Consider the following 14,300-nt stretch of genomic DNA (forward strand, 5'->3'; position numbering starts at 1 on the left):
CATTCCAAAGCAGAGATCCCCATGTGCCTGCTGAGGCAGGGTACCACGTGCTCACAGCAAGGCTGATGGACTGGGCCTTTTCTAAGGACTCCAGATGTCCTGGAGCACGTGCAGTTTATTCCTGTTTCAGCAGTACTCACAATTTGCCCAGTACTGGCTGGGCACAGGAAGGCAGCCCTTCCCAGGGAGGTCACACCTGGCTGTGGTCAGCTGGGAAGTGGGGAGGGCGGAGGGGAACGTGCTTCCCAGCCCCACAGCACCAGCACAAGCCCCAGCCCTGAACTTGCCAACGTGAGCATTTGCATTGAATGTTGATGTTGGCATTTCAGATTATTGCCCATAAATGAAATAATTTATTCCTATATCATAAAACCCCTTTATTTCCGTATAAAATCCATCTGTCATGAAAACCATTGTTCATAAACAAACCTCAAATAAGCAGCCTCCACTTTATAACTGAAACACCACGGTGCCCCATCCCCTGTCATTGCACCACGTGTGGCAGGCAAGTGCCAGCAGGATGAGCTGGCCGGGCAGGGCAGGGGGCCTGGGGGCCACGCTGGTGCCAGCCACCCTGCACTTGTCCTCGCTGGCCAGCTCCAGTGGCACGGGGCAGTCCCCCGGGGGGCCAGGACGGGGCTGCTGGGGTGCTGTTGCGTTGGCAGGGCCCGGGAAGGCGCAGTCCAGCCCCTCGATGACCGCCCGGCGCGCGGCTGTCCAGCGCCAGAGCCAGAGCAGGCTGCAGTCACAGCTCCAGGGGTTGTGGGACAGGAACACGTACCTCAGCCTGGCCACTTGGGAGAACAAGCGCACGGGCAGGGAGCTGAGGTTGTTTTTGCTCAGGTGGAGGAAGTGCAGCTTGTTCAGGTATAAAAAGGCAGAGTCTGAGATCGAGGAGATCTGGTTGTTGTTCAAGTACAAGTTTCTCAAGTTGAGCAGCTGTCTGAAGGTGCAGTCGACAGCAGTGATTTTGTTGGCTTCAAGGTGCATGGTCTTGAGCTGGATCAATCCTTCAAAAAGCTGATTAGGCAAATCAGTGATGAAGTTGTGGCCTAAATTTAACATGCCCAGCCTGAGAAGCTTTGCGAAAGCTCCGTTTTGGATGATCCATATCCGATTCTTCCTGAGATTCAGATCGTTCAGGGTTTCCAGGTCCTTCAGGGAATCTCTGCCGATGGCTTCTATGTGATTGCCCTCCAGGGACAGCCTTGTGAGGCTGGAGAGGTTCCTAAAGGCTTGTGGCACATACCTCATGTTATTGGAGGCTAAATCAAGCCTTTCTAAAGAAGGCAAGTGTGAAAATAGAAGTGGGTGGATTTCAAAGATATTGCAGTGGGACAAATCCAGGCTGATTAGGTTCAATAGTCCTCTGAAAGTGTTTGCATGCAGGTAGGTGAGGCGTGAGTTCCTGCTGAGGTGCAGCTCTTGCAGCCTGCTGAGAGCATGGAAAGTTCCTGGGGTCAGGAAAGTCAGATTGTTCCCATCTAGCCAGAGGCTGTGAAGGAAAGTCAGGTTTCTGAAGGTGTTGGTGTTGAGAATCCGCAAATAATTGTTGGAGAGGTTTAGAGAGATGGTGGATGGTGCAATTTCTCCAGGCAGGGTTTTCAGTCCAGCTCTGTTGCAGAGGATGGTCTCTTCAGGTGTACATTTGCACATGCTTGGGCATGAATTGGAGACATTCAGACTCAGCCCAGCCTTTGCTGCACAAGTAAATATAAATATAACGAGAAAGAACATGACCAGCCACACATCAGCCACAGCATCTAATACCTGATGGATGGTAGAGAAGGAGGCAAGAAGAAGAGCATGTACCTTTTGGGCAGGTGAACCACGGGCAGGGCAGGGTCGGTTGGACTGTGCACAGTGAAAATAAATCAGCTGGTTCTTCCTGCTGCAGCCCCGTGGGGATTAAGAGTTTAGGCACGTCAAAGCTGATTAAGTGCTGCCCTGAGAGGCAGGGAGACTTCTCAGCCCAGCATCATGCTCTGATAGTGGTTTTTCTCACCTCCTGCCCTCTGCAAACAGCAACAGGTAACAGACTTCCCTGGCAGCTGTCTGGGAGAGGCTCCTGCTCATGGGTTATCACCATTCTCAGTTTTTTTGGCAGTTGCCTCAAAAAAACTATTCTGGGAGGAATTTTTGTGATTTTCTCCAGCTAGAGCTTCAGCAAAGGCAGTGGATGGAGGCTCTGCCATCCAGGTGTGAGGGGAGGGCTCTCACCCTGACAGAGGCTGCACACACTGACAGATGCCTCAGGCTCAGGGATTTCCCTTGGTGATGGCTGTGACTCCCCTGCAGTAAAATGGGAGTCTGCCAGGAGCTGTGCAAGCCTCGTGTTCTCTGACATGAGAGACATTTCTCTGACATTTTTCTGTGGGAAAGCACAGGGGAGTGCTGTGTCCTGGCAGTACCTCTTCTTGGGATAAGGCCTGAGGGGTGAAAAATGGTCCCGGTGGTTGAAACATGGAGCCCAAGAGCACTCTGTCCTTGCCAGGGCACTGCTTGTCCCCAGCAGGTCTGAAGATGCCACTGAGCAACTGCAGCTGGACTTTGGTCCTTAAAATTCTGTGTCCTTGCCCCTGCCCTGTTTTTTATCCCATATCCACAATGCAAAGGGAAAGTGCATTTGGAGGCCTGATTGATGAACTCCGCAGCCAGGGATCAGCAATTTCCAGACTGATCATTCTGCAGGAGGACCAGACCCATGGCTTGCAGCTGATGGGTCATTAGTGACACAATTGCTGCTCTTGTTTTTGTCACTCTAAATTTTCCTTTTTCACTTCTCTCTGCTGAAGTCCTCATGTATTCTGATGTGCTTGAAGCACCTTTTGTCAGCCCTCTGCCTTCCAGTGCATTTCCTTGCTCTTAATTTCTTGGTCTGGCTCAGCTTTTTCCTTTTTTTCCATGTTTTACAGGTTGGGTTTTCTTTCTCTCCCCTGTTCTGCCAGCTCTGTCCAGACAGTGGCTAAACCCCCAAATATACAGTATGCCCAACAGTAAGTGTGACCTGGACAAGTTTGCAGCTCTGTTGTTTTCTCAGCAGAAGCAGATTATATCTCTTGTGCTGTTAAATCACTGTGTTGGCTTCAGCTAGTTCTGTTTTCTTCTTCATTTTTTCAAGCAACAATCCCCTGAAGAACAACTTCTCCCTGAAAGCTTGGCCAGGATGATCATGTTGTGTAATGGAGACCATCTTCCAGCTGTAAACAACATCATTTATTTAGTTGGACAGGCTTTGGTGCAGTGTTACTGGGGGCCACAATCTGGTTTCCACCACGAGCAGCAGTGCTGGCACCGTGCCCAGGGCTGGTCCTGGGAGCCCCAGAGGAAGGTGGAATTGTGCACTGCTCACTGATTGTGTCTGGGGTCAGGCCAAAGGTTTTGGTGGGTGAGTCTTTGTTTTCTGTATTCCTGGCTCAGCTGGGACTGCTCCTTCGAGGACATCACCTCGGACGGGTGTCCTGCTGCTGGGGTCTCCATGGCTTCTCTTGCCTCCTGATGCAGCACAGCTTGGAATATCCATCCCTCCATGACTTTGTCAGTGCAACCCTGTGAAGGAGACAGGTTTCTGCTGATCTCTGTGCAGGACAAGGGAGCTGCACTGTGTGCTTGGGAATACTTTTGCCTTTAGCTGAAGTTTGTAGCTCATGCTGAAAAAGATGGCTCTCTTGCTCTCATGTCCCTTTTATTCTACACAGGCTTTATTTCTGGTTGTAATTCTGGTTGTAATTCCAGCAGCGTTACCGTGTTGTAGCTCTTAGTAAAGCCCAGTGCTGTCTGTAACTCTTCTTGATTTCACACTGGAAATTTTCAGACCAAAAGCATGCAGCTCTTGGAGCTCTTTGCTGCCAGATGTTGCTTTACTGGACTCAAACACTGTGGTGGAACAGGACCATGCAGCTGCAGAATATTTCCTTGCTTCAGAGCCTATGGGGCCAAGGAAACCCATAAGTATCAAAGTGACCAGATTTTTACACTTTCTCACAGGTTTGGCAAATCCAGTTTCTCCCTGTAAGGATTCCACAAAGCATGGAGGTGGGGTGGCAGCTGCCTTGAGAGGATTTTGGCTGTGGCTGCCCAAACTTACTGATGGCAGCCCAGGTTGCAGCTGCCCTTGGGGTGGAAGCAGTGCAGTGGTGTGCCAACACTCAGCACTGTGGAGAGCTAAACCTTTGCTGGGGGCTGAGTGCTGGTCCAAGAGAGTGGCCACAGGAATGTCCTGTGTGTGCTGCAGTGCCCAGTGCTCCTGTGCTCAGCGCTGCTCCAGCTCCCTGAGCATCTCTACTGCAGTCATTGCCACGCCAGGTGCTGCAGAGGCAAGGTAAGGATGTGTTCCTTGAGAAGAACTGGCACATCAGTTTTTCCTCCACCTACCTTTTTAGCAAACTTTCCCTTTATGGGCTGTTCAAATATTAGTATCCTGCTCTTGGGTTCTCTTTTCCAGGCTCAGCTCTTTGTGCTCCACGTGCAGGGATTCTGATTGTCTCCCTCCATCTGCCTGGAGGGTTTCTGGAGTGCATCATGTGGTTTGGCTGAGGTGGCTCATCCACCCAGCTTTAATGGAAAAGCTGAACCACTGCAGGTCTTCTGTTAAAATGTATTCCACCCACCACATGACCGTGGTTGTGTTTTTGTCTTTTTTTCAGTCACTGATTTATCTGACATCTGGGATTTATAGCCCAGCACATCCCCTTCAGAAATTGTTTGTAGCTGATGTCAAGAGCCTTGCCTAATACTGTAGATTTTAAGGAGATGAATTATCTTTAGAAGATTGAGGCAGCAGTCAAAATATCTACTTTGGGATGGTCTTGCTGGTCTAATAAGTTAAAAGAGCAACGTTTGCATTCTTTAACCTTTTTGTTGGGGAAAGATGGAATTAGTAGAATCACTTAATAGCTTTGTTGGTTAAAAGATTGATTAAATAATGTGGAATGTGCAAATGTCAGGAATAATCTGACACCCCCAAAGCTTTATCTAGCTGGTGAACTCTCTTTCGTGTGTATCTCAGTATTCTTGGAACATAAGAGGAATTTCTAGTAAAAGCACTTAAAAAGTGGGAAAGCTGTTTGCAGTGGTTATAGTTCAGAATAGCAAAGGGAGGAAGATCTTTATTTTTAAAAGATCTCTGGAAAGAGACCCTTAGGGTGCTCTTTAACGCTATAAAAATTTCCACAGAGCCCTAACTCTCCCTAAATACCACCTTGAGACCCTAAAGAGAAATGTGAAGCATACTCCCACATCCTTTGAATGCCAGGCTATATACAACTATATTAGTTCAAATAAAGCAGAAGTTAGACAGGAGGGAACTCTCTCCCACAAGCTCTGGGCACCAGTGTCTTGACTTCTGCTGCTCATCACAGCAACTGCTTTGAGAGAAGTGAGGAGAAAATTACCTGTGATGATAAATTATCATCTGAAAGCTGACTGTGGGTTCCTGTGGTGGTCTCAGTTGCTGAAATGCTGCTCTGCCATGGCCATGAAGCCTCTGTGCCTGTTTTTGGCAGGCCCTGGAGTCTGGTGGTCTGTCTGTGCTGGGGACATGGCTGGGAGCTGTGCAGCCCTCAGGGATGGAGTTTTGACCAAGTCCTGCTGCCTTCAGCAAGAGCAGGCATGCCCCAAGAACAGGCAGTGGTGCCAGGGTGTGTGCATTTCCTGCCTTTAATAGCAACGGGTGCAGCTTGTTTTCAAAATCACTTATCTGCTTGTTTTCTTCACTACTTTTAGTAGCTTGCAAAATGCTTACAGCCAATAATTTGAACAAACAATGTCATGGAGGATAACCTCAATCTTGGCAGTGCTGTTGGCTGGACACAAACATCTCTCATAAAACAAATGCTTTGGATAAGTTTTCTGCATGCTGAAGGTGGGAAGGGCATCCCTCTTCCCTCCCAAATGCCTCTGTCACACTCACTGAGCTGCTCCAAAACTGACCTCTTCCAGCACAGAAGGTCTGTTCTCCCAGAGTATCTGATGGGCCCTGTCTGGGTGGCTCTTGTGGTCACTGCTGTGCTGCTGTGAAGTGAAAAAGCAACACTTTCCCCAGCCCTGCTTAGTTCTTCCACATGAAATCATGGCTCCAGCAGGGAGGGTGAAACACTGACCAAGGTCTTGCCTTTGAGAAAGCTGGCAGCTCTCAGCCAAAACACTGGGTTTGCAGACAGCCACTGCCAGAACTGGTCATGCTTCAGAGGTACCTGAGACAGTGCTAGGACCCAGAAGTGACCCAGCAAGAACCATGGGTGCTGGATGGGAATGGGACTCACTGCCCCAGCCTTCAAGGTCACTGCTCACAACTGCTCCCTTCCCTGAGTCCCCAGGAAGGATGCAAGCAACCAGCTTTCTCTGAAGGAGTGCTCTGGGACTGGGGAAGGGTGAGCTAGATTCCCCAATCTTGCAGGACTGAGCAATGAATCCCTAAAGAAACCCTTAAATAAACAAATGCAGGAAGGGGGAATGCTTAGAAAAGTTTATGGAATGCTGGAATGTTTGGCACAGCACTCACCAGAATCATAGAATATTCTGGGTTGGAAGGGGCCCACAAGGATCATTAAGTCCAGCTCTTCCAGCCCATGCAGGAATCAAACCTGCAATCATGGCATTATTAGCGCCATGCTTCATCCCAGCTAATCCCAGGGTCTGGCATGATGAAAATCATCATTGCCCTGGCATTTGGTGCTGGATCCCCAGCTCCTGCTGCCAGCCCTGGGACCAGGGAGTCAGGGGATCCTGCTGTAAATCAACCCCACACACAGCCACAGTGATCTGTGTTGGGTTATGCATCCTGGGGAGCACATTTATAAAAGATTTTTTCCCTCTTGCTTTCTCTAAAAGGAACAAATCAAGCCCATGAATACAGTTTGCATCTGGATCTCACATTACCCTGAGCCTTTGGCTGGCTGGCAAGGTTTAGCCTCAGGAGGTGGCTCTGACAGCCTGCTGGCACTGTCAGGCTGCTTGTTTGGAATATTCCATCCCTGACAGTGGCAGCACTTGCCTGCAAAATCCAAGACCTAGGGCTTGGAGTGCATGGATCCTTTTCATTTGTACAGTTGATCAGAAGGTGATATTTTAATTGTGTGTGGTGGTGGTTTGGGGTTTTTTAGGTTTGGGTTTTCTTTTAGACACTGCTGGTGACATTTTGACCTCTACAGGCTGATAGGCTTGAGGATAGAAAGGCAAACCTAAGGGCTGTATGTGGGCCTGCAGCTCATTTCTTGCTCCTCTTGAACTGTGGTTTTTTTTAGTTGGTGTAAAAGACGTACTCAAAATCCTTCCCCAAATTCAACCCCCAGATACCTCAAGCTTCTACTAATTTAAAATCAAACAGCTCTTGTGTTGAAAACTCTCAGCTTTTGTAACTTTGCAGCCAGATGAGCAGTGAAAAAGCTCTGCCCTGTGCTGAGCTGTGTGCTGGGCTCTGCTGCAGCAGATCCATGTGCTGGATTTACCAGCCTGGTGTGGAAAACACATCCCACAAGCTCAGGGGGCATTCACTCAGCTGCAGCTCTACATGGCACGAGGCTGTTTTGTGCATGGACAACTTGGACATCTGTTTCACAGCCATACAAGATGCTCAGAAATAATGAGAGGAAGAAAGAGGTGGTGGGGGAAATAGAAGAGAGGGATTTTTACATTAGTGAGAGAAAGCTTTGCAGTGAGGACTTGGGATCAGATAAGGAATCAGATGCACTGAGCATTGGCAGGGGAAAGAACAGAAGCAGGATTTGTCAAAGGGCAGCTTGAGCCATGACCCCCATTGCACTGCCTGCATAAGGGCCATTTCTTGTCTGCTAAAGTCTCAATTCTGTAGGCAAAACAGAATAAACACAGTCAGTATCTGTAAGAATCAAAAGTTGTGTGGCAAGGAAAACTTTATATAAGTCTAAATAATGAGTGTTTGTTATTTTAGAAAAATAAACATTCTTGTGCATTTTTCCTTCACTGGGTGTTTGCTGAAGAATGGAGCAAAACCTTTTGCCAATGGTTTGTGTGCAACTAGCAGCAAAGACTCCTGGTTGAGGGTGTTCTGGCACATCTTGTTACCAAAAAAGTTAATAAATATGGTTCAGAGTGAGTGCAGTCATCTCAGGTCACTCACCAGTGGGCCAGCAGACCCCAGGCAGGGTCTGTACAGGGGGAATTGGTGGCAGAAGGTGCATCTCTGCTCCTTTGCAGCAGGACTCATGACTTTCTTCTGTGTGCTTGCAGCCTGACAGTCCTGACCATGGACTGCTTTGTCATCATGGCCTTGAAGCAGTAAATCGTTGCACTGTGGTAAACAGAAATGCTGTGTGGGATTCCCTTTCTTTAAATAACTCAGTCTCCTTTTAGCACAGAAAATACGCTAAGAACTGGACTTTGAATTATGAGGCAGATAAAGACAAAATCTGCCAAGGACTCTTCTCTCTGCCTTGAATGTAGCACTCACCTCCAGGGGATGGGTGTATATGAGTTTGCTGATAAGCTTTTTCAACACTCTCTGAAGGTTTTACTGGTCAAAGACATGGCTGGGCTCTGGTGAAACTGGTGAGACTGTTCTCCACAGCCTGCTCAGCCCTTGGTTGCCCTGAAGATGCTGTTAAAAGGCTGTTCTCCACCTCTCCTCTGGGTCACTCTGGTATCAGCAGAGCTGGTCATGGCTCTGGTGTGCTGCACACTCCTGGAGCAAGGGCAGGCACTGGGATTCCCCCACAGGTGGATGCACATCACCCCAAGGCTGTGCTGGTGCTCAGAGGATGGGATCAGCTTGGGTCCAGTGCTGGCTAGTGATTGAGATCCAGGGGCAAAGGGATATGTCACTGCCAGGGGCTCCAGTGATTTCTTTCTGTCTGTGAGCCTTGCTGGGGAGCACAGCACACGTGCCCCCAGTAGATGGGCAGCTGCTGCAGAGATCACACCCAGGCATCAGGGCAAAATGGTTAAGGCTATGGGTGCTTCCTTTGCCCCTGTTCTCATCCTCCAGGAGCCCTCTTGGAGCTCCTTCCAGGGAGAGGAGGCTGGGGCCAGGCACAGCACGTGATGCAAGGAAGGAGCAGATGTAAAAACTCTGTGTTGTGTGAATGGGAGTTGGCATGAGCTCGGTTTGGTCATGTCCTACCCCAGTGCAGCCTCAGAACCAAGCCTGCTCTCAGCCACATCCTGCTGCCTGATTTGTCCTGATTTGTCCTGATTTGTCCTGGTTTGTCCTGCTGCTCTCCTCAGCCCCAGCAGTGTGCCTGTCTTTGCAAGGAATGGGGCAGTGGCTTTCCCATTCTGACTGGGAGATGGGATCAGCCCCCTTACCCAGGCAGTGCTGTTGTGAATGCAGTGATGTCCCTCCACTTTCTGTCTCTCTGTGTTCACATTATAGTCAATTCTGCCAAGACTAACAGCCTATTTCATTCTCAAATGTGTTAGCCAGTGCTAGGACTCCACGGACTGCCCGGGAATCCCGCTGCCCTCAGAGATGCATGGATCTTTTCATGGAGGCTCCCACATGTTGTGTGTGCACGTGGAGGGCAGAAAGGTGCTGCATGTGGGTGTATCCTCCTGGCCCAAGAGCTGCAGTAGAAAACCACAGGGATATTTGTGTGGATTTCCTTTTTCTTGCTTGCTTCATTTCCTTTTTTTTCCCCCCCCTTTTTTTCTGGCTGTCTTGTTGCTCTCTCCTGATTTACTGCATGTGCTCACGTGGCCTTGGAAAGGGGGGTTCTCAAACTGTTTTGTTTCCAAAAGGAAAAGAAGCTGGCAGGCATTCATATTTCAGTTCTGGAGTTATGTAGGTTAAAGTCTCCCAGTGGAAAAGGGAAGATATGAGAGAGCAGATTGCTGGTGGCCATACTCACCAGAAGGAAAACGGAAAAAAGGAGCACGGAATTCTGGAGCTGCATCCAGACAAATGTGAGGCTTGAGAGGTAGGTTTTCTATCTGCTGTTAGAACACAATTTCCATTGATTTGATTCCATTTGTGCTGGAATGTCTCGTGCCTGCAGTAAGAGGAGGAAGGAGCAGCTCAGAGCAGATCCTGAGCACCACTTGCTCAGGACCAGAGGGAGGGAGTGTGTTTGTCTATGAAACCTTGCTCCCTGTAGTGCAGTGCAAGTGATTATGCTGTGGTCCCTCTGCTAGGAGTCAGGGAGGTAGGTAATGCTTTGTGATTAATTCTGAGATTTCAGAGTCTGTGTGTTAAAGTGAAGGGCTCAGGACATAAGGGTGAAATGAGACTCCAGACCCTCTCTGGATATTTGTGTTCCCAAATGAAAAAGCTTTCATTGGGTTTAGGACCTGTTTGAATACAGAACATGGGCTTATGATCGACTATTTGTGACCTTAAATACCAGCACTCTGCAGAAATTCTCCTGCAGAATTTTCATTGTTGAGGCAACATATTTAAAATTAAATTTTTGTCAGTATATCCAAAGTAGTATCTTGCATATTTTGCATTAAGCAAATGATAAGCAACGGTACATTAAACTGTGGATACAGAAAAATATGTTTGAAATGATCAGTTGCCTTCTGTTAAATGAGAGGTCATTGCCCAAATCTGTTGTATTGGTGAAAATTTCTGTTATTTTTAGAGTTCCTTGAGAATTCTTAAATGCCTGACTGAGTCCACAAAAACTTAATTAAAAATGAATTGCCTCTTTCTAGTATGTAAAATAAAATACTTGGCCATGATATCTTCTTCATTGACTTACAAAGTCTTAAAGTTTGCAAAATGTCCTGCTCAGAGTGCAGACACGAGCTGTTGAAATGTAACAGAGACAGACCTGTCAACTCTCTTATTTTAGCTGTTTTATAGCTACATTTTCCCCTACTGAAAAGTCCTGATATCTCTAAATTAATGGCACATAGTACTGTTAAATCCAGTGCCTGCAAGGACTGAGTATATTGCTTGTGTCTACATTGAAATTATCTCTTTTACTGTTCTGATTAAAGCTGTCATGAGGGAAGGAGATGCAGATATGTGTCAGAAGGACACTGACAGTGAATGACATTTTGCAAAGACCCTTTAGTGTCTTTGTGTCCAGCCCTGTGAACTGGGGAAGAAAGAAAAAAAATATCACAGCTTGCTTTCCTAATAGTCCTTTTTAATGGCTGCTTTCACGCCTGCCCTTTTATATTATTTTAACTGCTCAGAGTGCTGGAAATATCATGAGAAAACTGAGAAAAGGATCATGAGGAGCTTCAGTGTGGCCTTTGGGTCACAGAAGCTCCCAAAGTGTCTCCAGCTCCTGAGTCCATAATCCTTCTGCTCTGCTGGCCACAGAAAGCACCATCTGTAATCACAGATAAACCCCAGCTGCTCTCTTCTCTGCCAGGCTAATTAAAAAGTGCCGTGACGTCCCTAGGGCTAATTGTGCTCCGTCAGTGGGATGGAGGTAAGGAGTTCAGCAGGGCTGCCCGGTATTTCAGCACTCAGCTTACTGATATAACTTCAAATGCTTTTTATTTTATCGTGTCTGTGTGATCTCAGAGCTAAGACAGCTGCAGAGTGCATGTCTAACACACGGTTTCTGATCTGCAGGTGAGCAATGTGATAGGAAAGTGCTGCCAGCCCATGAATTTCCTGAGGAAACTCCCTTTCCACCAGCACCAACATGCAGAGCAACTACTCCCTGGTTGTCACCACCAGGGAAAGTCTCCAAGTCCTGTCTACAGCACTGACAAACTCATCGGCTGTGTCGTACTCATCCCCTCCCTGCCCCCTTACGTCTTCAGATTATCAGTTTTCACTCATTCCAGCCCTCTTCTCTGCGGTTTTTGTTCTTGGCTTGGTTGGCAACAGCGTGGTGGTTGTGGTGCTCTGTCGTCACACTGGCCCCAAGACAGTTGCTAATATCTACATTTTCAACCTGGCCATGGCAGACCTGCTGTGCCTGGCCACCCTCCCCTTCTGGGCCACCTACTACGCTCAGGGATACAACTGGCTCTTCGGGTCTCTCATGTGCAAGGTCTCCAGTTCTGTCCTGTGTCTGAATATGTTCGCAAGCATTTTCTTCATCACGTGCATGAGCGTGGACCGGTACCACGCCATTGTCCACCCTATTCACTCCCAGAGGAGAACTCCACAACAAGCTTATTTTGTAGCATTGGTTGTGTGGGGCCTCGCCTGTTTGTCCTCCCTCCCAACTTTTTATTTCCGAGACACTCACTACGTTGAAAGCTTGGAGGTCAATGCTTGCATTATGGCCTTTCCTTATGAGAACTACGCACAATGGTCTGTGGCAACGGCCTTCCTGAAAAACACCCTCGGCTTCTTCATCCCCTTGGCAGTGATCACCACCTGCTACGTCTGGATCAGGAGGCACTTGCTTAAAGCACAGCAGTTTGGGAAAAGCAGGCAGAAGAGGGACAAAGTCCTGAAGCTGGTGGCTGCTGTCGTCGTGGCCTTCCTGATTTCCTGGCTGCCATTCCACGTTTTGACGTTTTTGAATGCTCTGGCTCACATGGGCATCATTGACAGCTGTGAGGTGCTGGGGCTCATCGACACGGCGCTGCCCTTCGGCATCTGCATGGCCTTCGCCAACAGCTGCATCAACCCCCTGCTGTACTGCTTCATTGGCAACCAGTTCCAGGAGAAGCTGCACCGCCTGTTCAAGAGGAGAGTTCACCAGTTCAGCAGCCACCGGGAGAGCTCCTCTGCCAGGAGGGGCAGCTGCTTCAGAGAGGCCGAAACCCCCATGGGCAAAGAGGGGGAACCTGAGTCCTTCCTGTAGCCTCTGGGGCACGGTGTGGGGTGATGTCAGTGCAGCTGGATGTCCCTGCAGTGGTGACATTACTTTCTCCTCTTCCCTTTGTTTTGTGCCCATTTATTCGCCAGCTGTTTGAAGGAGAATCTGTTTTTGTCATACACGGGGATTTATTCCTCCTTCCTTTTCACGAGAACTCAAGTTTCACACAGATGGAAGGTTCTGACAAATAGCTATATTGATGGCATTTTAAATATCAGCTTTTTGTATGGCTGAGATCAGGCAAGGGTTATATGTAACACAAGAAGTCTAAATATGCTGAAGGACCATTACACCATAGCTACAATTGCATAGGTGCTGAGTATTGTACCCTAAACTGATTTTCTAAAAGAGATTCTCTCTAGAGAATGTGTAAATAAAGCAGTGCAGATACTTCTGTACCTACCTGTAAGAAAATATTTTGACATTTATTTTGTATATTTTAATTTTTTAAAAATAAATGGCTAGAGATGTATGTAAAATGCATCAAATATGCTTCCAGCTTGCTTCAGCCTGGGATCCTGAGAATCTGTGGAGACGTGGTTCTGCAGACTGCTGAAGGCGGGAGGGTATCCTTGTGGGAAAGTAAAACCCACAAAGTGCACATTTTTTTTGCCTTTCTCACAGCAGGTAACAAGTCCATAGGCCAGAGGGTCCTTTCTTGGATTCAGTGTGGTCACTTGTGACAAAAATGCTGCAGGAAGTGAACATGCAGGGTCCCACTGCTACGTGGGCATGCTGAGCCCCACACACTGTGTAGCAGCCTTCGTGACAAGGGCTTGCTGATTGTGTGGACCTTTTGCATTTTAAATGTCAATTACTAATGTAATTTGGAGTACTGCATACAGAAATCCTGAGTGACTCTGTCTTGTCACCCAGAAGCAAAACCATGGTGTGAGTTTACTCATTTTAACTACAAGAATGAATGAGAAAAAAAAGTATTTGGGAAATACTGACTCTATTTTGAGGTTGCTTTTGATATTTATTTGAGATTTTATTTTGCTGGAGATGTACTGGTCCTCTTGGACCCTTTGATAGGCTCAGTCTAAAAGAGGGGCCTGTTAGCACCTTTTACCATTGCCTGCAGGTTTCCCCAGGGTGAGTGACCAAAGATCATTAGTTTCAGGGAATTGTCTCTGATATCAGAGTTACTCTTGAAGCTTGAATCCACAGTTTTGATCCGGGGGTCAAGCCAGCCTCCCTGGAAGTCCCAACTGGCTGGAAACCATGGGAACCTGTGCAGGTTCACTTCTCTGGTAGGTAGGGGTAAGTTTCTTCACTGGATTTTACAAGAAATGCGTGAGTCTCAGAGTGATGTGAGGTGAAAAGTTTGTGCAGAACTTGCCAGAACAGGGCCTGACCATAAGTAATCCCCTCTCCCTGTCCTACTCTGGTGTTCTCTAGTGGGGCATGTGGCTGGCGAGATGCTCATCCCTGAAAGTGGCGGAGCTACTCATGCAGCTCCCCTGGAATGTTTTTGTTGAAAATGTTCCGAGGAGCTAATAGTGTCTGGGGCGTTGGGTATTTCTGGAAGGACAAACTGTTAATTGCTTAGCAATGAGGACAGCAACACAGTTGTGCTGCAGCAAA

At 47.9% G+C, this 14,300-nt stretch overlaps 2 protein-coding genes across 2 annotated transcripts; one reads left to right on the forward strand and one right to left on the reverse strand.

Annotated features, from left to right (window-relative positions):
- Positions 1–450: 450 nt before the first annotated feature.
- Positions 451–1,737, reverse strand: LOC121363198 (nyctalopin-like). Its single transcript, XM_041485334.1, has one exon. The coding sequence runs from the start codon at positions 1,735–1,737 to the stop codon at positions 451–453; it is 1,287 nt and encodes a 428-aa protein (XP_041341268.1).
- Positions 1,738–9,761: 8,024 nt separating this feature from the next.
- AGTR2 (angiotensin II receptor type 2) lies at positions 9,762–13,127 on the forward strand. Its single transcript, XM_041485175.1, has 2 exons — positions 9,762–9,893; positions 11,507–13,127. The coding sequence occupies exon 2, from the start codon at positions 11,580–11,582 to the stop codon at positions 12,696–12,698; it is 1,119 nt and encodes a 372-aa protein (XP_041341109.1). The 5' UTR covers positions 9,762–9,893; positions 11,507–11,579; the 3' UTR covers positions 12,699–13,127.
- Positions 13,128–14,300: the final 1,173 nt, after the last annotated feature.

This window comes from Pyrgilauda ruficollis, unplaced genomic scaffold (assembly GCF_017590135.1).
Source record: "Pyrgilauda ruficollis isolate IOZ18807 unplaced genomic scaffold, ASM1759013v1 scaffold7, whole genome shotgun sequence".
Classification (NCBI taxonomy): Eukaryota; Metazoa; Chordata; class Aves; order Passeriformes; family Passeridae; genus Pyrgilauda; species Pyrgilauda ruficollis.